The sequence below is a fragment of the Danio rerio genome, chromosome 16 (genome assembly GCF_049306965.1).
Source record: "Danio rerio strain Tuebingen ecotype United States chromosome 16, GRCz12tu, whole genome shotgun sequence".
NCBI lineage: Eukaryota > Metazoa > Chordata > Actinopteri > Cypriniformes > Danionidae > Danio > Danio rerio.
The window spans coordinates 42,619,683-42,636,910 of NC_133191.1; the positions used below are offsets into that span (position 1 = coordinate 42,619,683).

The 17,228-nt window shown below is 33.7% G+C and overlaps 1 protein-coding gene across 1 annotated transcript in view; it reads left to right on the top strand.

Moving 5' to 3' along the window:
- The window catches only part of myo1eb (myosin IEb), a 37,061-nt gene that overhangs the window by 12,651 nt on the left and 7,182 nt on the right, over positions 1–17,228 (top strand). Inside the window, 12 exon segments of the mRNA NM_200636.1 lie at positions 1,658–1,790; positions 1,880–2,076; positions 3,685–3,765; positions 3,850–3,936; positions 5,552–5,638; positions 5,729–5,896; positions 8,555–8,640; positions 8,981–9,062; positions 10,660–10,865; positions 12,524–12,668; positions 13,591–13,705; positions 13,881–14,050. Coding sequence (NP_956930.1) covers positions 1,658–1,790; positions 1,880–2,076; positions 3,685–3,765; positions 3,850–3,936; positions 5,552–5,638; positions 5,729–5,896; positions 8,555–8,640; positions 8,981–9,062; positions 10,660–10,865; positions 12,524–12,668; positions 13,591–13,705; positions 13,881–14,050 — 1,557 coding nt within the window.

Genomic DNA, 17,228 nt, shown 5'->3' on the forward strand with positions numbered 1-17,228 from the left:
ATTTTGTAAAACAATCTGCAGATTCATGCGGAATTATTTTGGGAGTATCATAAATAAAACTGTAATAAATGAAATAAAAAATAATTCTTTACTTACTCTTTGCTTACTTACTTCTTAACTTTTATTTAATGTTTACAATTTCAGATCCAATTAGATTTTGGACTTATTTGGTAAACAAGGCAAGTCTCTCATATGATATTCTACCTGACAAAAGTCTTGTCGTCAATCCCAGTTGTAAAAGCAACAAATAAAAACTTGTCTTCTAGTTGATCACTTGGAAAAGTGCCAGAAGGTAGATTTTTCCAATGAATCATCTGTTGAACTTCATCTCAATCATCACAAATACTGCAGAAGACCGATTGGAACTCGCATGGACCCAAGATTCTCTCTGAAATCAGTTTGGTGAAGGAAAAATCATGGTTTGGGGTTACATTAAGTATGGGGGCGACTGAATGAGAGATCTGCAGAGTGGATGGCAACATCAACAGCCTGAGGTATCAAGACATTTGTGCTGCCCATTACATTACAAACCACAGGAGAGGGCAAATTCTTCAGCCGGAGAGTGCTCCTACTCATACTTCAGCCTCCACATCAAAGTTCCTGAAAGCAAAGAAGGTCAAGGTCCTTCCGGATTGGCCGGATTATTGAGCATGTCTGGGGTAAGATGGAGGAGGTGTTGAAGAGGAATCCAAACAATCTTCATGAACTCTGGGAGTCCTGCATTTCTTTGCCATTCTAGAGGACTTTATTAATGTTATTTGAGTCATTACATAGATGTATAGATGCAGTCCTCCAAGCTCATGGGAGTCATACACTAAATTAATTATTTTTCTACTGCACCATGACTTTATATTCTATACTGTACATTATTTCTGTTAAGTGACAAGACTTTTGTCTCAGCAAAGTCAGACCTTACTGTCATAATCTAATAATTTAAAATCAAGGCATGGTCATATTTTATTCTGGTAAAATAAGCGTAATCTAGAGGTCTTTGCCATTCATAATAGCCCCTTCTAATACCAAACAATCAACTAAAGGTCAAGTTATTATTTGTTGTTCGATAGACCACAAGACTTTTAACTAAAAGACAGAAAATATTACTTAAACTGTTGTAAATAATAATTTGAACATTTTCAAATTAGTCAATATTACTGAAATGAATTTAAAAACTGAATAAATATAAATGTAAACACATTTACACAAGTAAATGAATAGACGATGTGATGGGCTAAATGCAGATTCTGTGTGGGCCTAGTTATAAGAAACGAGTTATTAAAAGCTATTAATACTATGTTTAAAAATGTTGATTCTCCTCATTAAAATGTACTGACTGTATTTTTAAAAGAAAAAAAATATTTCTCAGAAGGCTTAATAACTTCAGATTAAACTGTCAAAAAATGGTGCACCATGCAAACATGCCAAAACCAGCACTGTTTATTTGAAACGTGAGCCACACGGACCATTTAGCATCTTGAACCAAAAGAAATGAGAGCGCCGTTTGTAATGATCAAAACATCAGAAGTCAGCAGTGCCAAGCATTCGGGAGTCAAAATCACAACTGACATTATCATAACAGACAAAAGATTTTGTGTTGTCTTCTAAGTGTACACTATATATAGTATGCTATATCACAATGTAAAATTAACTATATTTGTAGAATGCCATGTCGGTGGTAGGCCTGTCAATGGATGCGCAGGACTCGGTGCTGCAGATCGTGGCAGGCATCCTCCATCTGGGCAACATCGCTTTCAGAGAGGAGGGCAACTATGCTGTGGTGGAGAGTGAAGACTGTGAGTTTATCCTTACTGAAATATTGGATTTAATGAAAAGAGTAGAAGTAAGAAGCTTTTAAAATTAATTCATTATGGCTCTACTGCAGTTTTGGCATTCCCATCATACCTGTTGGGGATCAATCAGGACGGTTTAAAGAGCAAACTGACCAGTCGTATCATGGACAGCAAGTGGGGTGGCAAGACGGAGACCATTTCTGTCACCTTAAACACGGAGCAGGCCTCCTTCACCAGAGACGCCCTGTCCAAAGCACTGTATTCAAGACTCTTCGACTATTTGGTTGATGTGAGTCGGTCTGCCAGATTACAAATGGCTATTGATGATGTTTTGTTTTCATATGGTAAATGCTATCATTTAAAATTTAATTTTAGAAGAACATTTCAGATGCCATTTAGAGATTTTTGCATCTGAACTCTTCACTTCTTTTTTTTTTTTTTTAAAACAAGGATGTATTAAAGGGATAGTTCATTCAAAAATGGAAATGTACTCACTCTCTTTTTGTTTCAACCCATTTTAAGCTTCTGTCTTCTGATGAACACAAAGGAAGATATACTGAACAGTGGTGGGAAAAAACATCTATTGACTTTCATTGTATTTTTTGTTCATATGGATATCAATGGCTGTTTTTCCACCAACATTCTTTAGAATATCTTCTTTTGGGTTCAACAAAAGAAATAAATCAGTGTGAGTAAACGTTGATCAAATGTGTAAGAGCACGATTCTACAAAAGATTTTTGTGTCAATTCAATACTGTTTTGTGAGCTTTCTAATACAATTGTAAATTTTACTCCTGTTTCACACCGACCGTGCGAGCAGAGCATGAGCAGCACGTGTTTTTTCTGCTTTTATGTTAACTTTTATGTTATGTTATGTTATGTTAAGATTAGAGCTTTCATACTGAACACATAAGCACTGTGTCAGTGTGGAGCGTGTGCATTGCTTAAGCAGCCGTGCCGGGATAGTTTCAGCACTGGGACTATTTTTGTCGTGCCAAAATAGACCCAGATGTCACTCAATTAAAGTGGGATTGCATTGATAATGACAAAAACACATCGAATGACAGTAAAAAGTAGCCATTTTATCTAATCAATGCATCGATAACATCCACTGATTTTTAAACAGTCAATCAAATTAACTTTAACTATTTAAAACGGTAACAAATATTTATTTAGGCCCGAATTACAAAACCAAATTTAAAACAGTTAAAGTATTAGTTTTGGCTAAGTTGCACACTAGTTTGATCATGTATAAATATCATTATAACTATGTTGTATAAATAGTATCATAACTAAAGTCCTACATCATCCTGACAATCAAAAACAAAAGTAAATGATCTCACAGACGATTATCTTCTGACCGAGTGCACCTTAAAAGACATGATTGACACTCCTCATACAGATTGAAAAGCATACAGTTCTTTAGGATCTATATCATTTGTAAAATAAAGACTTGCAGGTTAAAGAAAGAGCATGGGAGGAAGTTGCTGCAGGCCTTGGTGCAGATGAAAAGTGAAAAACGTGGATAGATAGATAGATAGATAGATAGATAGATAGATAGATAGATAGATAGATAGATAGATAGATAGATAGATAGATAGATAGATAGATAGATAGATAGATAGATAGATAGATAGATAGATAGATAGATAGATAGATAGATAGATACAGAGATAGATACAGAGATAGATAGATCTGTGGAACAGCTGCTGATCCGCTGCGCACTGCTGATGCAGCCAGTGTGAAAGGCAAATGCCTGTGCTCTGCTTTCCATATGCGCTGTGCATGCTCTGCTCACGCGTGCGATGTGAAACAGGTGTTACAGACCCTTTAGTATTCAAATGTCTCAAAAATCTAAAGACATGTCATTCCAATTAGTTTCTGCTTTAATTTAAAGGCCATAAATAAAGCAATGCAGAAAGACCGTGAAGAGCTGAACATTGGCGTTCTGGATATCTATGGCTTTGAAATATTTCAGGTGAATTCAGTTTTATTTTAAAATTAAATTTATTTTTTTAATTACTTTTTATATTGAAGTAACCTCATGTCTCTGCCCTTCCAGAAAAATGGATTCGAGCAGTTCTGCATCAACTTTGTGAATGAAAAACTCCAACAGATTTTCATTGAGCTCACACTAAAAGCAGAGCAGGTGAGAAATATCTTTTTTTATAAACGTATTGATGCATACGCTTTTTTAATCAGTCTGATCACACGGTAGGTGAGGGAGACATTTATTTTTATTCCGTCTCTCTCATCTACTTTTCTGCTTTCTTCAAGGGAGAGTATATGGAAGGGTGTATATTTTTTAATTGAACTAAATTGAATTGAAATATTGACTTTTTCTGTGCTTTTGAGTCAATATAGGGAAATAATCTTGTATCATTTGAAGACAATAGAAAATGAGAGCAGAAGATTTGGTTTCTGCTTTGATAGCCATAAAATTACGCTTAAACACTGGGTTTGTGTTTGAATCTGGATTGGTAAGAGAGCATAGCTTAGTGTTTTAAGTTACTGTAAGTTTTATTGTCCCCTTTTGGGGCGTTTTGTTTTGCATTGTAATAGATTTACAACACGTATATCATACCACACACTTAAAATAAACATTAAACAACATTAATAGTACTAAAAAACAGCAACTACCCTTTCCCTTTAAAATTCAGCAAAACAATCACACAAGTAACAAATGAAAATTTAAATCTCTTGGTCCTTTCCAAAGGGACCTTATACCGAGATCCTGAGGGAAGTATTTGAAATGAATCAAAAAGAGGATGCTGTATATCAGATGTAATCTGATGGTCTTTCTTTAACACCTGGATTTCATACAAATAGGATAACTCTGGCACTTTTACCCCTAATACTTTGCTTCAGGTATTTAAAACCTTAGACAGCGAGTTCTTCTGTTGTACTTTCAAAGAAGTAAACCAATAAATCAATGAAAAGGTTCAAATGGATTCTATAAAATGCCACCATTAGGGTCCTGTCATTATTAAACTTCGCCAAGTTTCACAGACATTAAAGTCTTTGTTGGCCTTTCCTACATAGTCTTACAGTATTTTCATTAAAATTTCATTTTTTATCAATAATAGTACCTAGATACTTATGACGATGACTGTTTTCTATAGCAAAGTTTAAATCCCATATGACTAGCATATTTTAACAACACATCCTGTACTGTTTACGAATTAGAATTTGAGTAGGAAGAGTGTAGGTGTTTTTTTTTGTGGATATTCAAACACATTCAGACTCTTAACACACGCCACTGTAAGAGTGTGTAAACTGTGAAAGAAAACCGATGGGTTTGACCACCTCTGGAAGTTGTTAGGCTTAGGGTTGGAGCCATTTACGTAGAACTCTGACAAGCTTAAAATGTTTCAGACTCCCTTTGCATGTATTCATCATTGTCCACTTGTGATCTTCTCACCAAAAACATCTTGAAGGGATAGTTTGTTCAAAAAACATTTCACCATTTCCTCACACTCAAGTGATTATAAATATTTCAGGAATTTCTTTATTCTGTTGAGCACAAAACGAGATAATCTGACATTCTGAATGTTGAAAAAAGTTGTCATTGACATCAATAGTAAAAACAAAAAATACTAAGGAAGACAATGGATGCTTTTTCGATCAATCTTCTCTCAGTATATCTTATTTTGTGTTGTATAATGTTATGTGTTATATATTATTATAGGAACTTATCAAACTATCTCTTTAATACCAGATTTAAACAGGACATTTGCAAATATTTTCTGCTCCCTTTTTTGCAGGAAGAGTATGTACAAGAGGGAATCAGCTGGACCCCCATTGAGTACTTTAACAATAAAGTAGTATGTGATTTAATTGAGTCCAAACTGGTGAGTTTGCACATTCCATCAAAACTTCTGTCATATACTTAACATCACCTCTTCATCTAATTGTATCTAATGGGCATCTTAATGACCCAGAATCCTCCTGGAATCATGAGCATCCTGGATGATGTTTGTGCAACCATGCATGCGAAAGGCGAGGGCGCTGACCAAACCCTTCTGCAAAAACTGCAGTCGCAAATCGGCACACATGAACACTTCAACAGCTGGAACAAAGGTTTTGTTGTGCACCACTATGCCGGCAAGGTAGGAGAGCATTTTCAAGTGTACCTGAAGAAAATGAAAGAATGTAGAGTTATTGAACATGTAATTATACTGTACATACTTTACAGATATTACTATAGCAAGAAATTCAAAGGTGAAAAAGGGGGTCTCAGGCATAATTTTTCCTCTATACATTAGATTGTTTTGTAGATGACACCCACTAAAGTGTCATTCAGTGGAACAATATTTAAATATAACAAAATATCCTTTTTTATACCAAACCTATCATTTGATGGAATTTAACTAATATAATAAGATAAAAAAAAGTAATTTTAATTTAATGGGGAAACAAACTCATGTCTTTGTTTTTTAAAAAAGTTTTATTATTCAAAATGTTTCATTTCTAATAGTTTAAGATAGTTCAGAAGATGTTCATAATTAAAATGGGATCATTTGTATAATCAGATAATTTTTACATGATTTATGTATTTGATATATTTTTTAAAATGTGTTTAACTTTTAAATACAAGAGACTGTTCACGCTGATTGACAATTAAACCTTAAAATAGCGTTCATTTAGCATATATATAGATTTTTTTTATACAGCTAAATTGTAATTTTCATGTTTCTACATGTACAGCAGGGGTTTACAAACTTTTCAGCTACTTACCCCAAAAATAACATTTCCAGTGACTCGCGATGCCCACTATCTTTGGTGGTTATAAACATACAATCATTGCACACAATAGTGCTCACACACCATTAGAAACTATATACAGTTGAAACCAGACGTTTACATACATTCTAAAAAAGCCATTTAAAAAAAATGATCTGATGGTAAATATTACTAAATGTTTACTATTTTAGGTCTGTTAGGATTACCTAAATTATTTACATTTGTTAAATGCCAGAATAATGAGATACATTTTTTTAGAGAATTTTTAAAATCATTTCTAGACAGTGAAAAGTTTACATACATTTCCTTGTTTTTTATTTTTATTTTTTAGACTGTATAACTTTGGTCAAATGTTTTGGGTATCCTTCCACAAGCTTCTCACAATAGTTTGAAGGAATTTTGGCCCATACCTCCTGAAAGAATTGGTGTAACTGACTCAGATTAGTAGGCTGTCTTGTTCGCCGAAGCTTTTTCAACTCTGCCCACAGGATTGTGATCAGGGCTTTGTGATGGCCACTCCAAAACATTCACTATGTTGTCCTTAAAGCACATTTTAACTAATTTGGCAGTATGCTTAGGGGTCATGGTCTGTTTGGGAGACCCAATTGTGGCCAAGTTTTAATTTCCTGGCTGATGTTCTGAGATGTTGCTTCAGGATTTCTACATAATGTTCTTTCTTTATGATGCCATCTATGCTGTGAAGTGGACCAGTCCCTCCTGCAACAAAACAGCCCCACAGCATGATGCTGCTCCCAATTTTTCACTGTTGGGATGGTGTTCCTAGGCTTGTAAGCTTTCCCCTTTGTCCTCCAAATGTAACACTGGTCATTATGGCCAAACAGTTCAATCTTAGTTCCATCAGACCACAGGACATTTCTCCAAAAAATATTCTTATTCCCAGTGTAATTTAGCAAATTGTAATCTGGGTTTTTTGCTAATTCTGGCTTGGTAATTTTTCCCATGTTGTCACACAAGGAAGCAGTGTGTTTGAAGTTTTCCTTAAATACTATTCTACAGTTGTGCCTCCAATTAACTCAATGTTAGCCAATGAGAAGCTTCCAACACCTTGACACCATCATTTGAGCTTTTTCAGAGGTTTAATAATCTTATTGTATGTAAACTTGAATTTCACGAAAAGTTTTAACAATTTTTCAATAAATATCTCTTATTATTCTGCTATTAAGCACAACAGAAACAAATTTGATAATCCTAACTTACCTAAAAGAGAAAAAGTTTAGTCACATTAACATCTTAACATCTGACTTTTTTTTAAATGGTTATGTGCCTTTTTATATAGAGTGTGTAAACTTCTGGTTTCAACTGTAAACATGAGCTTATTGACAACACAAAGTGCAACAGTCTAACAACCGTATCATTTTTTTATAGTCATTATTCATTCATTTAATTTAATATTAACCTCACTTAATGAGAGTGGTCCAATGTTTATAGCACAAGACTATTGTTTGTTTATTTTTATGGAGACTGCCACTTGTAGATCATCCTCTATGTTAAGTTGTAGCCTTTATTTTGAATGTACGCGAGTGCTGTAAAGGTGTCAAAGTCTAACATTGTGCTGTAAAATCAATCTGCTGCAACTAACTTGCTGTGTCTTTAATCTAGCGTAATAGAACCCCAGGGGTCGCAATCCAATGGAAAATGAATTGAAAGGTTGATGGCTTTTTATAGCATGTTGTTTTTATGAAACTATTAAATACTTTTTTTATCTTCTGTGGGTTATAGAAGAAATATGGTAATTCTAATAGTTGAACTTGATCCACTCATGTATAGATGGTACAAATTAAAATGTAACCCCAATCTGTCACTTGATACTTTCCTTAAAACTGCAGAAAGCTTGTTAAATTATTACAGAGTTCTTTAACCCAGTATATTAATAACAAACTGTTTGGATGCATGCAATACAACTGAATATAGATGTGTTTTAGAGAGAGAGAGCTTCCAGCAAATGGAGTCACACCAATATTGATTGTCTTCTCAGTGCGAGTAATAAGAGCCCTTGTTTGCAGGTGTCTTATGATGTGAGCGGCTTCTGTGAGAGAAACAGAGACGTGCTGTTCAGTGACATCATCGAGCTCATGCAGAGCAGCGAGTTGTAAGTGGTTATTTGGCTTTTTTTACTGCCTTGTTTGCGCACGTCAGCAGAATTATGGCTGAAGCTTCTTAAAAGCTCCTAAATGCACTCATGCACTGATGCGGAACATCTGCAGTTCAGCTTTAATTCCTTAATGAAATAATAAATCACATTAATAAATCAGAAAATCAATTTGCTGGAGGAGGATGGTTAGTTGTTATGCTTCTTGTAAGAGATCTTCTCTGTGGTGTGTAAGTCAGCTCTATGATTATGTATTTTGTGTGATGGTAAGAGAATCAAGAGTTGAAGGGCTTCAGGAATTATAGAAATTATTGATTCCTATTTCTGGTTATCTTTACAGTGCCTTTATTAAAGGTTTGTTCCCAGAGAACATTGAGGCTGAGAAAAGGGGTCGTCCCACTACTGCAGGTTCAAAGATTAAGGTAAAATAATTGAAATACAACACACAGGAGTGCATACTTGGAATTCAAACTACAATTTGACATCATAGGCAACACACTGGGTTTTGATACATTACTCAATTTTGAGTGTGCTGTGACAAAATGTGATTCATACCTTTTCTCAGTTTTTTTTTTCCTCCACTGATACATTCACTAAACTTTTACTGTTTAATTTCTTAAATTAAAAAAAAATAATTCCTAAAAACATTTTATATCATATTTTATTAGGCCTGCTTTTTATCAGTGTTCAGATTTATATTATGGAAATTAATTCAGATTTGTGTATATTCAATTAGATAATGTCTAATTTGCATATTTATATGTAAAACTTGTATTACCAAAAATAATGTTTGCAGTTCCTGACAACAGGAAGTATGGTATATTATTAGTTGTGGTTTAAAACATTTGTCTCATGCTTTAAAGCATGGGCGCCAAAACTTTTTCTTATGAAGCGCCAAAAAACCAAACTTGATTGTGGCTAGTGGGCTGAAGGTTAATAAAGTTGCCATGGGTAAATTCCTAATCTATTTAATAATATTTAAAAATGACAAGAAACCATTGCTATAATTCCCTAATACAGTATTTTTTTACATTTTAAAATGAACTTATTACAGTGAAAACAAAAATAATGTCATTTATAACAGACTCACACTAGTTTTTGACTTGACTTGCTCGCCAATGTCTTCTGCATAGTCTTCTGTCTGTTGAATGACAGTATTTATGTTTTAAAAATCATATTTTGCAATATGATTATGCAAAGTTTAATTTAAGCAATTACTTTCAGTTTGCTTTTTTTGTAGCTCAACAATAACACTAATTAAAGCTGTAAGCAGCGATAAAAGGTGCTAACAAAAAACGTCAAATTAGAAATGACAATCAACCCTCTCTCCAACATTCTTACTATCCTCTAAGCTGGAATGGTGGGCCAAATCAAAGGTTACAATAAGCCAACTTTGGCCCATGGGCCTTACTTTGGGCATCTCTGCATTAAACTCTAAAATCTATTAGTTTTTAATTTGCATTACTATGAAAGTGATTTGGGATCATTGTTTATGCTTATAGGTATGATTGCTTTATTTATTAACTAACTAACTAACTATGTATTTGTTTATTTATTTATTTAAATCAAGTCATCTGTCTTTCTATAGCTGTTTACAGTCTAGATTGTGTCAAAGCCACTTTACTAAGATAAACAGGCCAATAATAAAAGTCAGATATAAAATTTTCAGAATTGTGAAACATATTTAATATGTGAAAGGATTAATTCACCTAAAAATGTATATTTTGTTATTAATTACTCACCCTCATGTTGTTCCAAACCCCTGAGACCTGTTAGAATACATATACATATATATATATATATATATATATATATATATATATATATATATATATATATATATATATATATATATATTTGAGATATTTTACATAAACGAAGGTATAAGAGGTTTGGAATTTTAGTTTGAACTAACCTTTTAAGCAGGCAGCAAAAATGTGAAAGAATGCTGGTGTAGTTGGAAGACAACTCATGTCTTTGAATTTCTATTTTCTTCTTTTCTTCTTCTTTCTTTAACAGAAACAGGCAAATACTTTGGTCCAGACGTTAATGAAATGCACCCCTCACTATATTCGATGCATCAAACCCAATGAAACCAAGAAGTCTCGCGACTGGGAGGAAAGTCGTGTAAAACACCAGGTGGAGTATCTGGGACTGCGAGAGAACATCCGTGTGCGCAGGGCCGGTTACGCCTTCAGACGCATCTTCAAAAAATTTCTGCATAGGTAAAATCAGCATTTATTTATCAAGATGCCAAATGATACAAGGGGATTTTGCAGTTGGAAATGTGATTATAAACAGGGTTATGCATTGGTTAATATCTATGTAGCTGTGCAAAAAAATGCACTTTTTATAGTCTGTCCAAAAGTCTGTTTTTACTGTTTTATTTATTTTTATTTAATTCGTGAAAGATTTATGACAGATTTTTTTTTCTGATTCATGGACCTTTTTATTTTAACAATATGTCTTTATTCAGTGTTCAGATTTGTTTCATTCATTCATTCTTTTATTTACCCGGCCCTGGAAAAGTGGATGAAAATAAACGAATGAACGAATGAACGAATGAACGAATGAATGAATGAATGAATGAATAAATGAATGAATAATTCTTATAGGATTTTTGACAGATTTTTTTTAAGATTTATGGAGCTTTTTATTTTAACAAACCTGCCTTTATTCAGTTTTCATATTTATATTTCATTCATTCGTTCATTCATTCGTTCATTCATTCATTATTTCATTCATTTATTTATTCTTTCATTCACTCTTCCCTGGAAAAGTGGATCTGAATGAATGAATGAATGAATGAATGTATAAATGAATGAATGAATGAATGAATAATTCCTAAAATATTTCTGACTTGATTTTTTTTTTTTCAGATTTATGGACCTGACCTTTTTTATTTAACAAACCTGCCTTTATTCAGGTTTCAGATTTATGATATGAAAACTAATTCAAATTAGTGTGTATTCAATTATATAATGCCAAATTTGCATATTTAAACAAGACATTTTTGTAAACTTGTGATACAAAATAAAAATGTTTGCAGTTCCTGATGTAATCAGACAACTAGGGAAGTAAAGTATGGTCCACTATTCGTTTTATTTTATAATTTTTTTTACCCTTTTCACCAAGGGTCTCATGTTTTAAACCAATAACTATTTTAGTTTTTTAAATAAAATAAAAAATTATATAAATATGGTTATGCAATATTTATTATCTATATACTGTAGCTTCGCAAAAAAACAAAACAAAATATTAACATTTTTAGTGTCTAAAATTGCTCATTACGTGATAGCCTAGAAAAAAGTTTTACTGTAACAAGTTTTGAAAGCGAAAACAATGTTTTTTTTTATATATATATATATATATTTTTTTTTTAAGATCTGTATTATTAGTTGAGTATTATATCACAAGCTTTTATGCCATTTTAGACACCGTATTGTCAGTTCTTCTGTTTCTCTGATGAAAATAGATCAAAACAAAGCCAGAGCAGAGCATTTGTGTCACAGAGCAGTGTTGATGTTTTAAACTCGAGTTATTATGCTTTTGAATTTGAATCAATTAAGTAATCCATTCAGAAAGAGTCACTTCTTTTAGTTTCTAAATGAATCCGATATATGAATTTATGAGTTAAATGAATTTATAATGAGTTATATGAATCAATTTAGTTAGTCATTCAGTGAATCATTTAAAACTGTGACTTGCTGCCACCAAATGTGAGTTTTATCGTATTTTTTCACGTTGACAGCCCTAAAACAGCCAAGATATTGGCATAAAAACACACTTGACAAAATATTGTTGAAGTTATTAATCACAAATAATAACCTCTTGACTTTATCACGCATCCCTAATAATCAGCTATTCTTTTATGTTTTTTGAGATATGCCATCTTGACCAGAGAAACATGGCCTCAGTGGCGTGGAGATGAGAAACAGGGCGTCCTGCACCTTTTAAAATCTGTCAACATGGACTCAGATCAGTACCAGCTGGGCAAAACCAAAATCTTCATCAAGGCTCCAGAATCTGTATGTATTGTTCTTTTTGTGACCGATAGTATCACAGACGTGATTTAATGGTGTTTTCTTAGATATGAAAAGTAATAATGTGTTTTGTTTTCTGTGCATATGAGAGCATGTTATCTTGTGTTGCCTGAGTAACTCCTTTTCTCAGGGGTGGCTCGGTTTATTTTAGTCTTGGACAAAATGAGTTACTTTGCAGTTTGGCTACTTAAATGCATTCCTTTGGATTTGTGATAAAGATTAGAAGTAATACAGTCATGTTAGGTGAATATTAAGAATTTCTTTGGCTGGTTCAAATGGCTTTTCCTTTTGTATGGTTGTTTTTACCCCCAAAAATTGTATTGGTCAAATACTTATGATGCATGTGTATTCATTTTTTGGTACATGAGCAAAACATGATATCATACATTTTAATATAATTTGCAGAAGATTTGAATGCTAAAGCATGTTCCCCTCGTGTTGGCATGGGTTTCCTCTGGGTGCTCTGGTTTCCCCCACAGTTCAAAGACATGCGCTATAGGTGAATTGTGTAAGCTAAACCCAAGCTTACCGGGTTCCCCAGAGAAACCCAGAGAAAACCCACGTGAACATGGGGAGAACATGCAAACTCCACACAGAAATGGCAACTGACCCAGCTGGGGCTCACACCAGAAACCTTCTTGCTGTGAGGCAACAGTAGTATCCACTGAGCCACCGCGTTATTTGAAAAATGAAAGCAGACATTTTTGTTTGATTGTGTTTATATGCAAAAAGTTCAAATTTAATTTAATACAGACACCAAAATGTCATCTTATCTTTGACTGCTATATATGGAATAGACAGTGTATGTACAACCCATTGTCTTGTGATGCACATCTGAAACTTGCTTGGTCGTTTTAAGGTTGTACAGTTTGTTGATATTCTGAAATGAATGAAAATCAATCTTCAGTTGTTCCTGCTGGAGGAGATGAGGGAAAGAAAATACAATGGATATGCTCGGGTTATTCAGCAAGCCTGGCGCAAACACATTGCTGTACGGAAGTATGTCCGTATGCGAGAGGAAGGTACGATTCATTCACGTTTTATATATATATATATATTTTTTTTTTTTTTTATTGATGCATAAAAACAAGTGTCAAAGTTCAAACTTCTTTTTCATTTCCAGTCAATAGAATATGTGTGGTATTGGGAATACCATCAAACGTGCTTCATGTGGCAGTGCTTCTGTTCTGATTTCAGCTTCTGACCTCCTGCTGAACAAGAAGGAGAGACGAAAGAACAGTCTGAACCGCAATTTCGTCGGAGATTACATCGGCACAGACAACCATCCGGAGATTCGGCAGTTTGTGGGTCGAAGGGAGAGAATTGACTTCGCTGATGTGGTGGTCAAATACGATCGCAGATTTAAGGTACGACTCAAAACCCCTTTTTACAGCTAGTATTATGATCTAAGAGGATAATGCTTTTATAAGGGCTGAGTGATTAATTGAAATCAAATCGCAATTGTTGCAATATCCTAATTGCAAGAGGTTGCAATATGAAATATTATATAATTTCCCCCACCCAGAGCAAATGCGTGACTGCCGTCTGTGTGAGACTTGCTATCCAATTGAGTGAACACACTTTTGTTCTGCCCTATCAGAATTGCTTGACCGTACTATGCGGAAAGCCCACAATAAAACAGCAAACAGGAAAACGCGGACAAGTGGGATGATGGCATCTGCCTCTTCAGACGCATTAATAGACTAATTCATATCAAGAAAAACAGGATGTTGGTAATATGGGAATATTTCGGTTTCGAAGTCACAGACACCAAACAAAACAGGTTATTTGTAAGAGCTGTCGGAGAATTGTTGCCACAGCATGAAGAAATACAACAAACAGCACCTAAAAAAGCACCGCAGGTGTGTCTTGCTAACAAGTAAACTAAAAGTATTGCCAATGACATTCAATCTAGTAGCTAGCAACTGCAAAGTACAATTTCAGAGTTGTTTGCAGCTGTTGCACCATATGAAAAAACATCACGAAGGCACCAGGAGATAACTAACGCCATAACTCACTACTGTTTGCTCTAGAGAAAAATGAGTGTTTAATTTCTGAATATTTATAAACAAATTTGAATAGAAGTTGAAGTTGTTTAATATCTTTTCAGTTCCTTTTTAACTAACACACTGCATTTTAGCAGTAAAGAGCTACAATATAGAATATTGAGCTGAAGCTTGACTACAAAATTAACTTGCAATTCAAATCGAAATTGCAGTATCTGTTAAAAAAAAATCGCAATTAGATATTTTTCCCAAATCACACAGCCCTAGCTAATATGGTCGGATGCATTGAGACAGACACATAAAAGCTCCAAATCTTAGTGTTGGGGCTAATGCATTACGATTTACTCAGTCAATTTTTGCTTGTGTATATCATTGATTTTTAACCTTGTGACTAAACAAAGAGCTCTAAATTGAGTGTGCACATCAACGCGCAAAATTGCCATTTGACACAAAAGCATAATTAAAAAAAAAACCTTGAACTTGTTTATATTTTTATTAGATTTCTTGGTGTGCTGCATTAAAAAAAAATAGTCAACCAATGAGATTTTGCCGTGGCTTGAGCTGCTGAAATGACAGCAAAACATTTGGTGACACTCAAGCACAAAATGATCTAGCAGAGCACACAGGAATTACACATCAATTAGGATTCAATGGTGTTTCATTTTGCGTAATTTCCTGGCTTTCAACCTCTTTTCTGCAAACCTTTGGCCAGGTGTTTGTGTGCTGTAGTGGAGGAGGTTGAATACAAGTGAAATCGTTTACTTAATGTATAAACAAGGAAAAAGCATAAGGAAAATTCTTCTTGTGTTCAACAAGCGGGCGACAAAAAGTTGCAGAGTGCCACCTTTTGTATTTCTGTTTTCCATTTAGCGCCATCCAATCTCAGGGAGTGATCAACTCATCAGTAATACAAATAGCTTGTGGGTGAATGCTGAAAAGCGTCTCAAACAATTCTAACAATAAGCATGAGTGAAAATCGTCCCAGTGTGCATAAACCTTAACTAGGAAAGCATTTCTTTTTTTATATTTAAGCAAATATCAGTTACTTTTTTAAAAAAACATAACACTATTTACTTTATTTTCCCATTTATTACTGCCAGCCTGTCCTTTTGTTGAGAGAAATCAAGATTAAATGCATGATGGTGTGTTAATATGAGACTGATTGTATTTCTAGCTTATATGAGAACATGTACAGTTGGAGTCAGAATTATTATCCCCCTTTTGAATTTTTTATTTTTCTTTTTTAAATATTTCCCAAGTGATGTTTAACAGAGCAAGGAAATTTTCACAGTATGTCTGATAATATTTTTTTTTCTGGAGAAAGTCTTATTTTTTTATTTCGACTAGAATAAAAGCAGTTTTTAAAATTTTTAAACACCATTTTAAGGTCAAATGATTAGCCCCTTTAAGCTATATATTTTTTTTAATAGTCTACAGAACAAACCATCATTTTACAATAACTTGCTTAATTATCCTAACCTGCCTAGTTAACCTGATTAACCTAGTTAAGCCTTTAAACGTCACTTTAGGCTGTATAGAAGTGTCTTGAAAAATATATAGTCAAATATTATTTATTGTCATCATGACAAAGATAAAATAAATCAGTTATTAGAAATGAGTTATTAAAACTATTATGTTATAATGTATTATGTGTATGAAATGTGTTGGGGGGGGGGGGGGGGGGCTAATAATTAAGGCGGGCTATTAATTCTGACTTCAACTGTATTTATTCAACTCACTTGCTCAAAAACAGATTCACTATCCCTAATATGATTAAAAAAAACATTCATTGTTAAATGCGATCTCAGAATATTTACTGCTGTGTGTGTGTGTGTGTGTGTGTGTGTGTGTGTGTGTGTATACTGTATATACACTTCTATCAAAAGTAAGCAAACAACATTATTATAAAACTAGGCAAAGTCTTATGGATTTTACATGATGCCTTTTTAAAACTGCTTCTGGTCATATTCCTATGGAATAAACTTCCTGCGGATATTAAAGGTCTTAAAATGTGGTTGGTTTAGTTTAAAATCTAAAATCTGACTCTTTTGCAGAATAGTATGTTGATGGATTTTACAGTATGTTTTACTGACTACTTGTGATTATTTTTACAATGTAGTGTCACGTTGTACTTGTTACCGGGGGTAGTGTAATCTGTACTTTACATCAAGGACCACAATGGAAATGTATTGTTTGTAAAAGTTTATTGTGTATAAGCTTGACAATTTAAGTGTATTCTTGTTTTTGTTTTTTTGTCAAATAAAAAAAAGAGGAAAAAAGAAAAGAAAACACATTTTAAAACGCAGTAAACATATTTACTATTTTTAAAAAGTAATGCAAGATTGTTTGTAGTGCATTACTTCTAAAAGCAGCTTTTCCCAGCATTGGTTGTATAAAAGCACATCCTAAGGCTTGTACATCACTTCCTTAGTAACATATTAGAAGTGTTTTGGGCTAGCTGCACACAAACAAATCTTTTGTTCTGCACATGTAGTTCATCTGACGTATTTCATGTGACCACACACTGTGTCAACACCCA